The sequence below is a fragment of the Notolabrus celidotus genome, chromosome 10 (assembly GCF_009762535.1).
Source record: "Notolabrus celidotus isolate fNotCel1 chromosome 10, fNotCel1.pri, whole genome shotgun sequence".
NCBI lineage: Eukaryota > Metazoa > Chordata > Actinopteri > Labriformes > Labridae > Notolabrus > Notolabrus celidotus.
Window position 1 is genome coordinate 8,960,565 of NC_048281.1, and position 18,888 is coordinate 8,979,452.

General features: G+C 41.3%; 1 protein-coding gene across 2 annotated transcripts in view; it reads left to right on the forward strand.

The window, feature by feature from the left end:
• Window positions 1-18,888, forward strand: part of LOC117820450 (inactive dipeptidyl peptidase 10-like) — a 139,070-nt gene that overhangs the window by 68,646 nt on the left and 51,536 nt on the right. The window contains exons 5-6 of one of the 2 annotated variants that reach the window (XM_034694224.1): window positions 17,400-17,511; window positions 18,170-18,265. In XM_034694224.1, the coding sequence (XP_034550115.1) occupies window positions 17,400-17,511; window positions 18,170-18,265 (208 nt within the window). Of the gene's footprint in view, window positions 1-17,399; window positions 17,512-18,169; window positions 18,266-18,888 lie in introns of those variants that run through there. The other variant, XM_034694225.1, reaches the window with a different exon arrangement.

Here is an 18,888-nt window from a genome sequence, read left to right on the forward strand (position 1 = left end):
TTTTGAATGTAGCATTTCCTCGGGACTCCGTCTAATCCCCCCCCAAAATGACGCCCCTGCTCACATGAACGAGCGCCGCTGATCCACGACCATATGATGGTGACTGATTCAAAACCGGTCCTCAGCACATTGTTTTTGTTTTGCACTACATCAACTCATGTCTCACTCAGCGGTAATAAAAGACCAAAACATTCTCATAGTGAAAGTTAAAAACACAAACAAACATGAAATGTACGCGCAGGAGGCGGGCAGAACTGCAGGACAGGGTTTGATTGTTTTCATAATTTGGCTCCTGATGGCAGGGATTGGTTGGTGTTTTCCCAGGTTTACTCCGTCTGTAGATAGCAGCCTTTTTTCACTCTTTTTTAAAAACATATTATGTATTGATTGTCATTGGGACAGAAAGATCATTTTAACCAGTATAACAAGAACTATCTAAATCGGACTACCAACCCCAGCTTTAAAACCCAACTTGTCCTTTTTTTTGGGGGTATTTCAGTTTTTATTGACTTCATCACATTAAAGCTAGGGTTGGTAGTCTTGGAAAACCAGCATGAAGTTGAATGTAGCTTTTCCTCATGACTCTGTCTAACCCCTCCCCTCCTCCCTCGGAGCTCCTCCAAAACGACGCCCCCCCGGCTCACATGCACGAGCGCTGCTGACAACAAACATGACTGCTGTTAGTACTCACAACTATCATGCTAGCATTATCCAGTTGTACAGGTGACACGATATCAGGAGAAAAGTTATAACATATATAATACTGTAACAGCTCTACTGTTTGTTAAACGTGTTCAGTGTAGATGTTCTTAATTCCTACAGTGTTGACAGTCAGTGAAGGCATCAGGAGAGGTGTAGAGTGTGCGAGTGGGAGAGAGGAGAGGAGAAGTTTTTCATTCATTCAAACATTGATTGTTGTTTTGTTGGTTGGCGTGATCACGGCCGACAGTGACCGGTTATTAAAGCTCAACGTGTTCACGAATCGGCTCGTCATCCCTACAGCGTCCGGACGGACACTACAATAAATATATATTTTCTGTAGGACTTACTGAACGTCATTAATTATTCTGCTTATTGGTGAGAGCTTTTTAGACTCTGATCTGGACTACAGTCCTGAGCAAAGCACCTCATCAGGTCAGAGGGGACAGGCCCGAGGACGAGCGAGAGGGGCAGTAAATAGAGTCAGGGGAAGTAGAGGCAGGAGACGGGGACTCGGAGGAGTGCACGCCGGGGAAATGTACGCGCAGGAGGAGGGCAGAACGGCTGGACGGGATTTGATTGGTTTGAAATTTGGGGAGCCAAAAACGGTGATTGGTTGGTGTTTTCCCAGGTTTACTCCGGCTGTAGCCCTGAGGGCTCAAAATCTTGCAGTGAAATATAAAATACAAAAAAAAGAAAGGCAATTCAGTAAACCTCTATTAAATCCATATCAGAGTCTTCGACGGAGCATCATTCCAAGGATAATTCCATCAGCTGAACTTTGGAACCCAAATGGTTACTGGTTCATGGTTAGTTGATTACAATGAAGAAAGCCTGCCTGAGTCTGAAACCATGGCTACAAGAAAAATGCACATGTGTCCAAGCTTCACTCATGGCTTTATGGAGTGTCCTTGAAACAGTCCTTTTGTCCTCTTCGCTGCTTGTTGTGCACTTCTGTATTAAGTTCCCTTGAAGCCAGGTGAAGTGGTGTATGGATGTTTTGCAGAAGGAGGTTGTGTTGCCAATATTACTGACTTCTCTGAAATCAGTCCCTCCAGGAAGTTGCGATTTCGCGATCGCAACTATCAACGCAAATTCAACCAATCAGCGCGATTTTTTCGCGGCCTTTCAATTTTATACAATCACCGCAACTTTCCCGCAAATTTGACCAATTACCTTAACCTCAGCCCCTGTGCGTCATCGGTTTTGTCATCAATTTCACTTCCTTGGAACATAAACGCAAGTCCTCACTTGATCGGCACTTTTCAACGGTAAAACACGCACGGAGAACGGGTGAAAAGAGGACAGCAGGCAGGATAAGTGACGATGACAATGTTGTTATTTATAGATTGAGGGGCACAGTGTTCGCTTGGTCTCTACCTGCAGCAGGTGTGCTTTATGAACCAGCTCTCCCCGCCTCCATGCATCTGTCTCATCTTCATTGATGAGTCTGCGTCTACAGCTTGATTTAATCCAGATTAGAGAAACATCAGACACATTCAGTAAGTTTTGATAAACTCACAGTCATCAAAGATGCAGATTCATTTCAGAGTGCCGTGAACTGCCTGTCAAGTGCCTGTATCCCTGCGAGGTGCATTCAGGGACCGTCGTAAATGTGAAATACAGCTCTTTAATGGCATTTTTCTGTGAATCAAGAGAATCAAAATACAGTCAGTGGCTACATCAAGAATGTTTTCTAAAAACAACTATAATTTAGCATATTTACTTGCCCCTGAGATGTTACTGGGGGGAAAAAAAGCCAAAAAAAAATTGCAACTTTCACCGCAATTTTTCAAAAAGCTGTCGCAAAATCACTCGGGGAGTCCACAGGATGCGTGTGCGCCGCGTTACGGCTGCGACACGGCTCTGCTCCGTCCCGGGGCTTTCGCCCTGGTCCATAGGATGCGTGTTTGGAGCGGCGCGCACTCCGGAGCAGGAAACTCAAGATCCATCGAGAACTCCAAAACGCGCGAGAACAACACAGTATAAACTTTTCCTCGTCCATGGTGTCGGATATCTTTTGAGACTGACGTCTGGCCCGATGCCACAGGTTATGACGTAATGTTGAAGAAGTGGTGAAATTTACGATCTTGTGTTTGCACATGGTGTTTATTTTGAAAGTGAGCGGATGTTGCATACGATCCTCGTGCCTGACTTCCGGGATAGTTCGATCATTTCTGTGTCGATTGACGCGTGCTGGGCGCGAGGAGCGGCGAAAATAGACTCCTCGCGTATCTCTGGCAGAGCGGCGCGGCGGAACGCTCCAGAGACGGAGCTGAGACGCGCCGCAGCGCGCCCTGTGGACTCTAGAGCATTGACTTGAATGTGAACCTATTTGCTGCGACGTGCGCGGCGCAGCCGTAACGTAACGCGACGCATCCTGTGGATCTTGGGCTTCAGGCTTTTTGGGCCGCAACAATCACAAAAAAATCCCGCGAAATCCTGGAGGGACTGTGAAATGCTGCTCATAAGATGTTGAATTAATGAAGACATTTCCTGACTTACTCATTGTCCGTATGTTTGTGTTTTCTGTGTTTGTCGGGCTCTCAGGGCCTTCGAGAAATGAAACAACTCACTGCTCTGTGATGATGTCTGAGAGACAACATACAAAGTACAAGGACAGAAACATTTGGTACCTCGATCAATGCAAAGTTAATGTCCTCTGATCTTTCTGCAGACTACCTCTCTGAAAATAACTTAAGAGAAAACATGTTGGTCTTTAAGGTCATTGCTCAAAGTTGAAATGACTCTGTTGCTGTTGGCATGGCTGATAAATTGGGTGTCTGCCCTAGGTGGCCTTTTCAAAGTCAAGACCTGAAAGTCTCCATGGTGATAATGCTTCTCTCTAACATCTGGAGTGAGGACATAAACCTAGCGCCTTATTCCAAAGCCATAGTCCGTCCTCCTCGTAAACAAACACCTCGGGAAGCTTGTCGGTAGAACTGGGGGACAAAAGAGCCGTGCAGTGTTTGGACGGCATGGAGCCTGATTAATGTGCAGTCGTAACTACATGGTACATAGTGACTTTTATAGCTCATTCAAGTGTTTAAGTTCTCCATTAGAGCTTACAATCATGCAGAAGAAACAACTCAAACCAGCTTTGTTTGCATTTAATTAGCTGAGTTGCTTACACTTCAGTTTTTGGCAAACATTTTCTGTTGCCTCAGATAAATTTATGAATTTAGAAGTCAAATAACAATTAAATAACAGAGAAAGGCTTAAGATAGTGAGTCAAAGGCTGAATATTTGACGTGAGTGTAATAAGAGAGACGCACATTGAGACAGAAGGTCATTTAACAGGGAATGAACACAATGCTGAAGAATTGAAATAAGAGTTAAAATAAGAAATGTTTGGTTTGATTTAGGTTTTAAAAGATTGGATAAATGAGGCACACGGGCATTACTGCTCTGTTCATGAGTCGAGGGGTGATTCTGGTTCAGGGCTGCACCAATAGTCGACCAAGTCAGAAGTCTTTGAGAACATTTTTGGTCGCACTTGTCTGTGGGATGTACAATAAACACAGTGACACATGGAGTGCCGCCTGCAAGCTAGTTCAGGCAGACAACTCGAGCTGCGCTCAGTCATACTGACACGTCATCATCCTCCCTATCAGCTGATCTCAACATCCTCATTTGGCGGTCTATTTAAGCTGCTTGTCTCCCCGTCTCTGTCTCTGCCTCTGCTTTGCAAGTGCTCTTGCTGTCCTGCTCAGTGCTGTGTGCAAACTTTGTACCCACCTCCTCCCCGGCATCCACCTGCGGGCTCCGAGGGGGGTTAGTCCTATCTCATTGCTCCTAAATGTATGCATTTAAATAATATATGCTGAGTAATGAGGTTCAGAGCCCATACGCCAAACACAATACTGTATGCTGCAATAAACTTTATCTTAATTAAACGTGAGTTGTCGTACTGAACTGTCTTTTATGGTCTGTCAGGTTGAAGAATTCATCAATTAAGGCCAAATTCCAGCAGATCCTTATCCAGTCGGTCTCTGATCCGTCTCGGTACCAGATCTGATGGTTTCTTTTCTAGTCATTGTGTTAACTTAGAAGTCTTGCGTGTCCGTTCTGTTGCGTTCCGGCTGCGACTCTGATCAGGCATGCCAAAACGCAACGGATCAGATATGCAAGACTTCTATTTTTACCATAAAATACGGTTATATAATATAATAAGGTTTACCCTCTGACGCGGGTAAACAATCATTCTCAAAAACACTAGAGCCAAAAGGGAGAAAAACAACCAAATTGTTTTTAACTGAAGTGTTCTTGAAATGTATCCAGCACCCTGTGCAAAACTGCACGGAGCAAACAGCAGGCATTTTAGTAATCCAACCACCTGTCAAAACATTGTTTGCTGATAAAATGTCTGGCTGACCTTATTACCATGAGGCAAACGGTAGTAATTGTAATACTGCAGTGGAATCGATTGATGGCTTCTTTCTGAAATGGAAGTCTTTCCCTGTTTCAGCAAGCAGCCAGGATGAGGAGACTACCTTTAGCTGACTTTTCTTCCCTTTAATTAAAAAGCTCATTGAAAGGAGATGAATTGGCTGATAACATCACTACCTTTTCCCTGACCTCAATTTGGCTCCACTCACCTCTGCAAATGAGTCTGGAGAAGCTGTCTGCGCGTGAAAAACTCACTTTGTTATAACCCGTCACATTAATTCATTAAATCTGGCTGTGAGTTTTCCTTCCTTAATGTTCAGGGTTGTTAATGATGAAGGCTGGAGTGCACTGACAGCGGTCAGCAGACAAAGTTGCTCTATAAAGTTTGATGGATAAATACACTGATGTGTTGGTGATAAAGGTGGAGATGTTAATGTCTGAATCAACTCATTTGTGATGAAGATGTCTGTCGGCCTCACAATGAGCCTCTCACAACTCTTACTGGAATCAGCAGATTACCAGCAAAGGTGGGATAATGTGTTGTTGAAAGTCACAAGCTGTGTCTCAGTAAGTATTCGTGTTTGGTAATCATAAGTAACAGAAACACATTGGAAAAAACACCTCCATTAAAAGTTCCTGCAGTCAAAATCTTGCAAGGGAAGTAGAAAGTAGGGCTGTCAACATTAACATGTTAACGAACGCAATTAATGTAGAGACCTTCATGAGTTGACTTTCTTCTAGTGTAAATTAATCATGACTTTCCTGTCTTGTGTGCAAATTAACATAGAACCTTGCTCACCTTAATTATCCCTTAAAACATGAAATAATGACAAACTGTGATGCTGCAGAGTAACAGCAGCACGTTCTCAATCAGTTCTGTTGATCAGAAGTAATTTTTTTAGTGAAATGATGACAGTCAATGTTCATCAACAACCCTTATTTTAATCTGTGTAATGTAGGGGAGAAAAGGGTTGGTTGTCACACGGGTTGGTTGGCACCATAGACTGTATAAAATATAGACGTAGTATCCGTGACGTCACCCATCTGTTCCTGAGAGCTGTTTTGAAGACCAGGAGTCATGTCAGTCATGTCCTTATTTGCGCAAAAACTCAGAATCTTAATATCTTCTGAACCGTTACGTTCGAAAACAATTCAACCCCCGTACAGTGTGTGCCATTAGAGAGATTAGCTTCATAGGGCCAAGCCGTTTTTTGAACCAGGCTGTAAACATGTTTATTAATGCTGCAAAGATCGTCTTTTTCCCATTCATATCTATGTGGTTTCTGGTGTTTTTGCAGCCAGCCTCAAGTAGATTCTCGGTGTATTGCAGTTTATAGCACTTCCGCATGGGCTTCATAGTTTGAGACCAGAGGTCGCCGCTTGGTTGGCACACTCGTTATCGCCACCAGAGGGCACTGTCTCTCAAATTGCGGTATGGACATTTCCAGAGTTAGGATCAGAGCACACCTACATAGTCTTCTCTGGAGAAAGCCAGCTGAACTTGAGGTGAGAGGACTTGTTGTGTTTTTCATGTCAAATTGTAAATATTCTGCTCCTAAGTATTTTTCTTCTCTGCTTTTAAACGATGGGTTTATAACAAAACAAGTGTTACCCTTACAAAGTGTGAGGGGAAAGCTATAGTTTAGATTTTTATTAGCTAGCTAACTAGTTGTTAGATGGTTGTTAGCCTTGATGCTAGTGAAAAATTCCAGTTGAGGTTGGTCGTCACATTCTCTTTGGGGTTGGTTGTCACATGTAACAACCAACCCCTATGTTGGCAAAATCATGCATGAGGAAATTAGTTGGAGTGCGCAGACCCTACCACTGATCCTATCACTGTAACTCAGACTGACAGTGACTGCATGTAGTCTCGTTGAGTAGGTCGTTATTGTTAGGTCTATTTGTTTTGTTCTTTATGTTGTAATATAGGCTGGCCTAAAGATGTGTTTCCTGTTCATGGTCCTTACTCATTTTATGTTAAAATACATTAAGTTATGTAGGCCTATCACTTGTCAGAGCAGTTAAACTTTCCAATTTAGTTCTGCCTTCTTGCCTTTTTTAAAAGATTTTTCCCATTAAAACACCATTGTGACAACCAACCCCATAGTGTGTGACAACCATCCCCGTGATGGGGTTGGTTGTCACAATGTGTCAGAGTGTCTTTGATAGTTAATTGCCTCTTTGTTACAATGAGTTGGAAAATGAGAGGGATACACATTTCAAGTCAACACCTTAAGCATCAATTTAATGTAGGAGTGACTATTGAAAGATGTTTTGATGATGAGCAATCATCAAAACAGTAAAAAGTGTGATAACCAACCCCGTTCTCTCCTACTTTCCTTACAATCATTGGATTGTGGGAGAGCTAAGTTCCCCAAGTGACAGTGTTGAGATTGAAATTATGCTTTACAGATTTGAACACACTTTAAACAATATTGATACTAATTTCTGATCAGCTAACTGAATTATTCTAAAGGAAGAAAACAAGTAATTACTGAAATGTAATTTATATTTTACCTTTCACTGTTTCAGTTGATAAAAAGTTAACAATGTAACCAACACTGATAGGCATTTTGGCCGAAAAACCAAATTTACGTCCAAATTCCACCAGATCTATGTCCGGTCCGTCTTCGATCCGTCAAGGCTCTGGTATCTATTCTACATGATTAATCAAAATAATCCAGAGTTAATTTAAGGAAGACTGCACATTTTTTATGATACAACTGTAAATCTCCAAGCTTGGGGATAATGTTGGGTCGTTCAAGGTCAAAAGGCTTGACTACTAAATGTCTGTGTTCTCAGAGTTAAGGAGGTTAGTCTGTTTAAGTCAGAGTGGAGACTATTTCTCATGCCAAGATGAGTCTCAGGTTGTGAAATGTATGTCTTCAGTCGGTGTCACACCTCTGCAGCATGGAAACTCAGTATGAAATTTATATTTTAACCTCCCACAAATAAAGATTCATCACAATTAGTCTACCTGAACCTCTTTTGCTGTAGTAAGAGAGAAGCAGGACAGAGTTAGAGAGAAATTACGCTCAATGTTGAACTGCCGTCATACACTTCAACTCCTTGCCCTACTTCCCATATGGTCACACACACACACACACACACACACACACACACACACACACACACACACACACACACACACACACACACACACAAACACAAACACAAACACACATCCCACTAGAACCACCCACCACTTCAGGAAACAGCAAGCTGCGCCTGCTCGATAACACACTCCGGAGCGTGGAGAGTGAGCTGCACTTCAGCCACGCTCCGAGCCTCCAGTGCTAATGTAATGCATCCCTCCAGCCTCCTGAATCTTTAGTTTCTGAGGACGCACTGTGTGTTTAAAGTGTCTCAGATTTACTCTATCATTTACAACAGCAGCCTTGAAACTCTTGTTATCTAACTCAACATAAACCTCCAATGCACGTTTTTTCATGTTTCATTTATTTATTTTGACTTTAACAGAAACGTTAACATGACGGTTTGTTGTTGTAGTTAAGTTAAAATTGATCTGGTGGTAAACAGAATAGCAAACAGTGTTTTATTCTGAAAATTAACAGGATGTTTTAATTTTGTTTTGGTACCTGACTTCCTGTTCTGCCCTATCTGCTGTGTGCTTATTTATGCGTGCTCCGGCATCCTGCAAATATGAAAGTCTTGCATATCTGATCTGTTGTGTTCTGACCTGCTGGATCAGAGACGCAGCCGGAACGCAATGAAGCGGATACAGTGGCAGTTATCAGATTGACTAGAACAGAAACCTTTCAGATCCGGTGCTGTGTACGGATCGGAGACGGACCGGACACGGATCTGGTGGAATTTGGCCGTGAGTGTTGTATTTATTGAGTATTTAAAGAAGCTGCTACCACTCAATGATGTGACCAGACTTTTCCTGTTATTTATGTAGCTTGTTAGCAGCAAAGCCAAATGAATCAGCCAAGGAAAGCAATGGATCCTCCAACTGGAAGCCAAAGCTCCTGCTACTGTGCTAATTGTTTGCTCTTCCTGCTTGTTGAAACATTAAAAATAATGACCACTTTGTTGTTAGCAATGATGTCAACGTGCAGTTTATTTCCATGCATGTGCAAAATGTTTATTTTAAAGGCTCATAAAAGTGTTGTACTCATGAAGCACAGGGTTTACAATGCCACATATAACATGCCTTGTCTCCCTTGGGATGCAAATAATTTCCAGGTGCCCCAAGTGGTTATGTATTGATATCATAACAACTAGTTACTAATGCTGCTCAACCAAAAAATGTCTGCCTCGGAGGACAGGTTGAGAAAGACATTTACACAACTAACATTTACAAGCTGTGGCCATATACATCATTACTTATTCCTTTAAATCTCTGGGTCCAGTTCAACACGAGCATGTTGCATCCATTGTTTGAAGGACCTATATTTCTAAGAACACGTCAGCATTGAATGGTATTAACCATTTTTCATATTCTTAGAATATGACTGCACAAACAAATACTCCATGCATTTTTATCTATGTTGTTAATAACACAGGAGCTTCAGATGCAAGTCTTTCTATCTGCTGTGTAGCTGTATGTATAAGATGACCCTGTATCTGTCTCAGGTGAGTAATGAATCCATTATATCTCCATCTGCAGCAGAGTGCTCTAACTCACCAGGTTTAGTTTAAAAAGATTACATCACTCATAGTCCAACCATGCAGGATTTTTTATGCAAACAAAGGACATCTCCCACTCGTGCTTTCTCTTAATATTCAGTGTCCTGAATAACCGCTGAAGCACAGCATTCCTCCCTGCTTTTATTTGACAGAAATGTCAAGTGGTCCCGGCTCTCCTCTCAGAGCTGGGTGATATATTATCTCTCACACTCAGCCTTTGGGATATTTATTAGAATATTTCCCTCTGCCAATTCATCATGTAAATGTTGTCCTCATCCACCAAAGTGCACTGATAAATATTGAATGAGGCACATCATGCACTCCATTTCTTTAGCTCTTCTCTGTTAACAGGTAAGCCTGCACACATTAAATCTCTCGAGTTGAATAACAATAAAGAGCTTATTATCTCTGAGAGAAAACAGCTCATAGAGGAGCAATCCAGATTGGTATTTCAGCCGAGCTAGTCCAAGGTCAGATATATCAGGCTGATTTACAACTCTATTGAGTAAGTAGTAAATAAGAGTAAATAAGATGTGTTGGAGCACTTTATATGGAGTGACAAACTGAAACCTCAAGTATACCCGTAAGTTCCTTTTCTGTTTTGTATTCTCCTTCTGTTAGAACATTTAACGATGCAGTTTTTCCCCCTTGTTGTGAAGTCTAACTAAAGTTGTGTGCTCCCAGAAAGAAAAGATAAAAGTTGCACAGTTGAAGAGACTAGTTAAGTGTCTTAAATCTCAATGAGTTGCCAGGATGCAGGCAAGGCGTGTGGACGTGTGTTCGTGAGCTCTTGGTGGTGCACCCTAGAAGCTGCCTCTATCCCGATTAATTATTCTGTCAACCTGCCTGTAGAGCTCAAGCTTTTTATACAAAGATTCAAGATTCAAGAAAGCTTTATTGCTAAGTGAGCTCGCACACTTAAGGAATTTGATGTGGTGAATGTAACACTGGTACTTTTTCCTCTTTTCCCCTTTTCTGTTTACTCTGGGTTTACTCCAGGAACTCTGGTTTGTCCCACATCTTTAAAACAACTCTGAAAAAATGTAACATTTGTAAGAAATAACAAAAGTAACTATTTGAATGCATTTATGTTGTTTTACTTGTAGTTAGAATATTTGAATCACCTCAAAATACCTTTTTACTTCAGTGTCAATCTCTGCCGATGTTTTTTCATATGCAATAAGCATTAGCAAACAGAATAGAATCACTTCCATTTACTATTTTGGAGTGTTTGCATCAGCTGTGTGTTTTTTTTTATTCTCTTACGAGTTCATAAGAAACTGAGAAATAATAGTGAGAACTCTGAGGGATATATGACCGTATTTCAAGAAAAGTAAATAGATGCTAACCTTTGACAACTCAGCTAACAGTCCAAACAGCTAACGGAAAAACATTTAACCAATTCTGTTTCATATAATCTTACCTAGCTAATGTAACAGTAATCATAGATGTTATTTATTTATGGTTGAAATTGTCTTTTATATTGCATCATGCTACACTGAACAGCACGTTTGGCAAGGAGTGGTTATATGCGGAAAAACATTTAACACATTCCATTTGATATAATCTTAGCGAGCTAACTGTTACGGGTCCCAGGAATGGTACCTTAGCAAAAAAATGAATCCTGCAAAATGCAGGTAAAACTCAGGAACATGAAAACAGGAAAACTGTTTGTCGTCCAGAATGAGTCTCTTATTCAAGCTTTTGTAAGACTTTGAACAGATATTGCAAATACATGTTTCAATTTCAGATTCTCTCCAACAATAATGACATTCTTCAGTAAATAAACCTTATGAAAACACACTCATCTAACTGTACAGTGGTTAATAGTATTTTTCTTCAAACTATGAGATGTGTGGGAGCCTTCCTTCTTAGTACTCACAAACCTAGCGACATGTCTGCAAGACAAAACTCTACCAAACTATTTTTACGCAAGGGGCAGCCTAGCAAAGCCCTCGCCTGGGGCAGGAAAATACAGCAACTTTATAACGAATCTAGCATATTGAAAAGTGAGACATTTAGGGAATTTCTGTATGGAAAAATATAACTTTCAGTGTAAAAAAACGAAATAAGCCTGGAGTTTCCAGCTTACAACAGCCACACACCAAAGTAGCAAACATGGTGGACCGAAAAATGGAAGATTTTTCCAAACTTCTTGAGGCTCTTTGAGCAACTAAAGAGGACTTATCTAAACATATCAACAAGAAAACAGCCAACATTCAAACCACATTAACTAAAATGGAGTCCTCACTCTCCACACTGTCGGAGCAGGTCCAGGAGATGGAGACACGAGTGGCTGTAAACGTGGATGATTTCGCTGAAGAGACTGTTAAAAGATTGAAAAAAGATTCTACAAAGCATGCTGCCCTGAATTTCATCCATCTAATACTTTTGAGATTTCATTTTAAATAGACTGAACTCACGCGTTCTGCATATCTGTTTATTTTATTGTGCCTGCACAGCCTTCATACCCCTGTAACCGTAGAAGAAGCAACGAAATGCACAGAGAAAACCAAAATCCCTGAAGGAAACATTGCAAACACAACCTCAAATCAAAGGAATGCTTAATCATATGTTGCTTCTGTCACAAGGCCTTCTATGTTTGGCTGTATATGCTGGATGATGTGGATTGGAATTCCACTTTGTAAATGACAGTAACGCAAGATTTGCAAGTGTTCACTGACAAATTCCACTTTTATGTGAACCTGCCGGAGGTCCACCATGTAATACGGGTCCTACGAGAATCTGCCTTTACAGTAAGCGCGTTTCTTTGGCACAGCTTGGCTTGAGTTTGCATCATCAGGAGGAGGATTTTGGGGATGAGTCAAGCCTATTTACAAGATACCCAGACACAAGAAAGCACTCTGAAGTCGAATGGAAAGCTGCAGAGCTGGTTATTTTAGCCTGTTTCTGCATGACCAGGAGCTAGATTTCCAAGAAAATGAGTGTGCAGGTTATCAGGAGTACAATAGAGGCGGAGGTTTTGAAACAGTAGAGGAGGCGTTGTGTGTTTGGCAGAATCAAAAGAGGGTGCACAGAGGGAGCAATGTGAAGGCGGCCAGGTTAAACCCCCTTCTTATTAAATACTGACCCCAGAAGAAAAGACCCTACAAACCTCAAAGCTCCAGACTGAACCCTCACTTTGTAAAGTAGCATTGATGTATGCTGTCACACACTCAAACACTGCTTTCCTAAAGAGACCAACAGCAATATGTACAGAACAAAATAAAAGACTTACTCTAAAGCTCACAGAGAAGAAGTCAGGAAATGATTGACTTCCTGCCCGGACTTTGAATACATCAATCTTTCAGAGGCACTTCACAGCTTTATCACCTCTGCAGCACTCTGGCCTGCTTTTCATAATACTGAATTTCAGGACTTCAATAGGTACACTTTTGATCCATCAAGGATGTTCCTGCATATGAAAGGTTTTTTTACACCAAATATAACATGATTCATAAGTATAAGTGCTCGTTTTTGTTATATCAGAGTTTGAATTTTTAAGGCATGTTCTTTGAAGATGATTTCCCCTTGCTTTTACCTTGAATTGTGAACATAGTGTTGTAAATGCATTCAAAAGTTTGCTTCTCACTTGTTATATATTCCTTTACTCAGGACTGCAACACAGAGAGTCCATAGCTGGTTGAACACTATTATTAAACATTAATACATTTATAACAATTCAACCAGCCATGACTCTCAGTTTGATAAAATGTGCAATTTTATATTTCATTAAAACAATCAACAAAGGTGATAATCTGAGTGTTTTAACAGTTTAGAATAAGAGCTGTGTTCTTTGCCAAATCTGTATTTATCAAGAAGTCTCGACTAGACTTAGGTGGGGACATTAAGGAAGGGCGTAGGATGACCTGAGGGGTGGACTTCTGGAGAGCTGGGTCTGGAATAGTGTGGAGGACTGAAACAACAAACCAACAGCAAAGAGAGGAGACAGATTTAAAGTTCAGCTGAAGCAGGATGATTGGTCAGTAGAGGTCACGACAACATGATTTGAAGCTTGGTTTGGAGCTTAACAGAGTAAATCTTCATCACCAGCTGATCACCGGAGCAGGAAGACACAGAGAGGGAGAGAGAAAAGCCCAATCACAGACTCTACACTCACAGACTTTGAGTGTTTAGTGCTGTCCCACTGTCACATTATTTAGTGTTTGAGCTTTCCGATGTGGACTAAGCGGCGCCAATTTACTGACTAGCTTTGAGTTTGCATTTCTGCTGACTTAACTGTTGGATGTACCCAGAGTTCATTGCGAACTTGGTGACCTGATGGTCTAGCCCTCCACTTACTCTAGTCTAAACAAATGATAGTATATTGATGCAGTATTCTGTAAAGTAGATATATACAGGCGTATATATTTTCCTATCCTGTACAATCCATAATATCACCCGAAAACATCAGCAGTACCAGTAAAGAAAGTAACAAAAACAGTTCATAAACATTACAATCCTTAAAAGTGACATATCATGCAAAATGGACTTTTTAATGGTTCTCTACCTGAAATATTTGTCCCTGGCATGTCTACAAACCCCCCGAGAATGAAAAAAATCCATTCTGCCCCTGTTCTGATTTCTACACCTTTCTGTAAATGTGTGTGAAACGAGCCGTTTCAGACTTCCGTGTTTTTGTTACGTAACAACAATATCCGGTCTGTCACGGAGTCAGAGCTCGGAGCTTGTGCAGCCCATAGACTGTATAAAATAATACTGAATCCCCCCTCCGTTTTTCATTACCTGCACAAATGTGTGGTAACAAGGAGCTTAGGAGGGAGGCATGCTAGTTGTAGGCTGTCTTAATAAACACAAAGGTCGGTTTTACTCCCTACGTCTGCAGATTTGAAGATCTAGTGGATGATTTTTATTTGTCATGGATAAGTGCTTGCGTTTGTTAGCATAGCTACATGTCGTAGCTGTAGCTGTGTACCAAGACACACGTCAACATACTGACAAATAAAACAACAAGAAACACAAAATCTGTGACCAATCCTTCAGAAAGGTCCTGCTGCCTTTCTGGTAGAGGTCGGTTTTACTCCCCACGTCAGCAGATTTGAAGATCTAGTGGATGATTTTTATTTTTCATGGATAAGTGCTAGCGCTAATTAGCATAGCCACATAGCTACATCTTCATAGCTGTGTACCAAGACACACGTCAACATACTGACAAATAAAACAACAAGAAACACAAAATCTGTGACCAATCCTTCAGAAAGGTCCTGCTGCCTTTCTGGTAGAGGTCGGTTTTACTCCCCAGGCCTGCAGATTTGAAGATCTAGTGGATGATTTTTATTTATCATGGATAAGTGCTAGCGCTAGTTAGCATAGCCACATAGCTACATGTTCGTAGCTGTGTACCAAGACACACTTCGACATACTGATAAATAATACAACAAGAAACACTGAATCTGTGACCAATCCTTCAGAAAGGTCCTGCTGCAGGTGCCTCTCCGTCAGCATCAGATTCTGGATCAAATTCAGAGGGTTGAAGTAACGTGATCTCTGAGCAGCATTGTATATTCAGCCAACATGTAAACATTAGATCAACGTGCTGGACAGCCGAGGAACATCCACTTCCTGAGGGGGCGTGGTCAGAGAGAAAACAGAGTTTTCTGAGGAGGACTGAAGAAGAGGGTTTTTCAGGCATGCCAAAATCTGATTTCAAAGTGTTTTTTGGAGCATAAACTTTAAAGACATGTTTTGGGGACCTCTTAGACGAATATATATTGATGGAAAAAAGCGTGATATGTCACCTTTAATTCTTTTTAGGTCCTTCTCTTAATTTAAACAAACGTTGAATACAAACAGGAAGACTATTATTTCTAGCCTGAAAAAGGATTTCTAATGTTTTGAAAGACCCATTGTCTAAAAAAGTAATTCCCCTTTGGTGAGATTTAAAGAATGTTAATCCAAAGATTTACTGAGTTGTGTTTGTCTCAGCTGTGATTCATTGTCTCTTCTAACATGGCGATAATACATGGACTTAATGGAGCATGGACTTTGTAACGGACATAACAGTTTGTACGGCTCCTCAATGCTCATCTTCACAGCAGGGGATTACCAGACTAATTGTATGTCAGGGTATGAAATGTGGACTATCAGAACATCATTACGACAGAGATATTACCGAAGGTCTGTTAAAAAAATGATCTGCTGTAGAAATTACTGGGAAAATAATGTTCCTGGACGTGTAATGAGGGCTGCTCCAGTTAATGAGGCTAAACAAACAGAGAGAAACAAACAGACAACACAAGCTAAATGATGCTGAATCCAGACTCGGAGGAGAAACCTTCTCAGTGGAAAATTACGTTCGTCTTGTGAGTGATGCAGAACTTTAATATCTTAGAGCGTCAGGGACGAGGTGGAAGTTAAACACAAGAACCAGGAGGGATGAAGAGCTGGCAAGGCTCCAGGATATTTATCTTTGAATCATCCTTTCAATGAACAGACTTAGAAAACAAGAAGATCCATAAATACATGGACAGGTTTGCAGGAGCTTGGGGCTCTGTAAGCCAGACAGATTTATTTATAACACCTTCCTGACTCTGCAAATGAAATAAATGATGTCAGGATGATAAAGAGTGGGAGATGTGTCCAGAAATGGGCCTGGTCTGCAGAGAATTGTTCTGTTCTTGCATTAAGTTTAACACAGGAAGAGGAGCTACAACTCCACAACCTCTTTGGGTTTATTCTGAGGAGCAGGTTATTTTAGATAGGATGACAATGCTGAGTCAAACCAAGAACAAGTGGACTGTTTCTGTTTTAAAGTCATGTTTCTCTTAGAATTGAGTAGGTGCGGGTTAAATACCATCATGTAGGATATCAAACATGTCTTAGTACAAACAAAGGAAATGCTATCTTGTTAGATAGATCAGCTGAAGAGAGACAGGAAATGTGGGGAATACAGAGTCGAGGACCACACGCAGCGAAGGGCCGTGGATGGGAGTCCAACTCATCTCTCTCCTCTCTCTGCCTGTCTCTTACTTTAACTCTTCCTGTTCCATTAAAGTTACTAAACATAGACCTTTCTGGAGTCCCTGAGCTCCCATGTCTTGTAGGTTCCTCTGACCTGCTGCTGTGGACGTGCCAGACTCCAGCTGCTACAACTACTACTATCTGTCTCACCACTATCATCTCTCTCTCTTCATCTCCCTCTATCCCTCTCTCCAACACGATCTCAGCAGATGTGTGTCTAACATGAGTCTGGTCCTGCTGGAGGTTTCTGCCTGTTAAAGGAAGTTTGTCCTTGCCACTGCAACTTGCTAAATGCTGCAAAGTGCTCTGCCCATGGTGGATTAAGATGAGATCAGACTGAGTCCTGTCTGTAAGATGGGACTGGATCTTATCCTGTCTTGATGTTGGGTCTTTGTTAATAATAGATCATAGAGTACGGTCTAGACCTGCTCTGTCTGGAAAGAGTCTTCAGATAACGTTTGTTGGGATTTGGTACTATATAAATAAAGATTGATTGGTAAGATGAGGACTGCAGCCTCAGTACATGGGGCAGACTGCTCAGCAAAACTCTGTTTTGCTCCAGGACTTTTTCTTCCTTAGTACATAACCTTTCCGCTCCCTTTTTTGTGTGTGCAGTCATTTTGGTATGTGCTATTCTTCATGATTATTGACATATGCTCTTTGTCTTGTTTTTTTAGGATATAGTAACCATCGCAGCGGATAAAAACTGGAAGGGCATCGGTATCTCCCTGCTGGTTATTCTGGTGGTTCTCTCCCTCATCGGCCTGTCCATTGTTCTGCTGTCAAAAGGTGAGGCTCCCTACAGCTGCATCAGATTGTGAGGAAACATAATAGAAAAATGAACTTTAGCAGTGTTTGGACTTGTTTTCTTGTGTTCAGCGTGCGTTTGTCTGTATTACATCGATATCCTTTCACAGTTGTGCCGGTGTACTGCAGACTCTCCGGTTTGTTTAGACCTCATTTGCATTTTTATTAATTCAGAGCAGCAGTGAAAGTACACAGCAGGTAATCAGAGACAGTCTGAGATGGATCTCACTCACACAAACAAACAGGTTTTAATTGTTTACATGGAGGAAATATGAGGATGGGGAAATAAAGAGTGGGGCTGATGTGTCAGACAACATCTGGATGAGATTCACTGCTGAAGTTGTCTTTCAGGAAAACGAGCAGCTTTCAGTCATTTATGAAAAACATAATTTTATTCAGATTAGTATGTTATTGTCTTTATGTAATTAGTTCCAATGCTTTCCTTGTATATTTTGCCTTCAGGGTTATTATGTGCTGGAGAAAAGATGAAGTAAGGTTTTAATTAGCCTTGTGATTTTCTGAAACATCTGTAGCTATAAACCTGAACTGAATATTAAACGCAAGAGAAGTTAATTCTGTCATCTTGAAAGGTGATTCATTGTGTGATGATATTTGAAATGTGTGTTTCTCTCTCCTCAAGATGACAGTGGGAAGCTCTTTGGTTCGCAATTGACCTTGGATGACCTCTTTCAGAGAAACTTCCAGATACACAACCCTGATGCAAAGTGGGTCAACGGTAAGTGTCAGAAACTGAACTCAAATATCACAAAAAAAGTTCTCAAATATGAATGAATGAAGTATTTAATGTAGGTCTATTCTGCAAACCACACAAGATTACCTTCAACATGTTATGTAAGGGATCATGTAAAGTGAAAAGATGGTTATGCAAATTAGAATCCAGACAGGGTGAGTGAGACCCTGATGTGAAGCGTCCAACGACTAAAGCCATAGTCGAGTTGTTTAATGTTAATTTGAAGTTCAGTTATATACATAACACACAAAAACCCTGTCCTTAAGATGTCTTGTTGACGGACTGAACAAAAGAGAAACGTTGGCAAGAAGTAGTGGAGGCACTTCAGCAACCCGGTATTAGCTGCGTTTACCATTTCTGGGGGTTGTGTAGCCGAGCCCCTCTCCTATCCAACATCACCGCAGTGGTTGTGATGATTGGTCGGATTTCACTGTGTAGTCTTTTTGTCTGTCAGCCATGTCACAGCATCAATTCATGGCTCTGTGATCACCTAAATTGACACAGTTACTGTTGTAACAGGTAAAAGCAGGTCCAGTAGCTCCTCAGGCTGCTCTCACATCTGTGCCCGTTCACTGTCATTATTTCCCGCCTCTCAAGGCCAGCCTGAG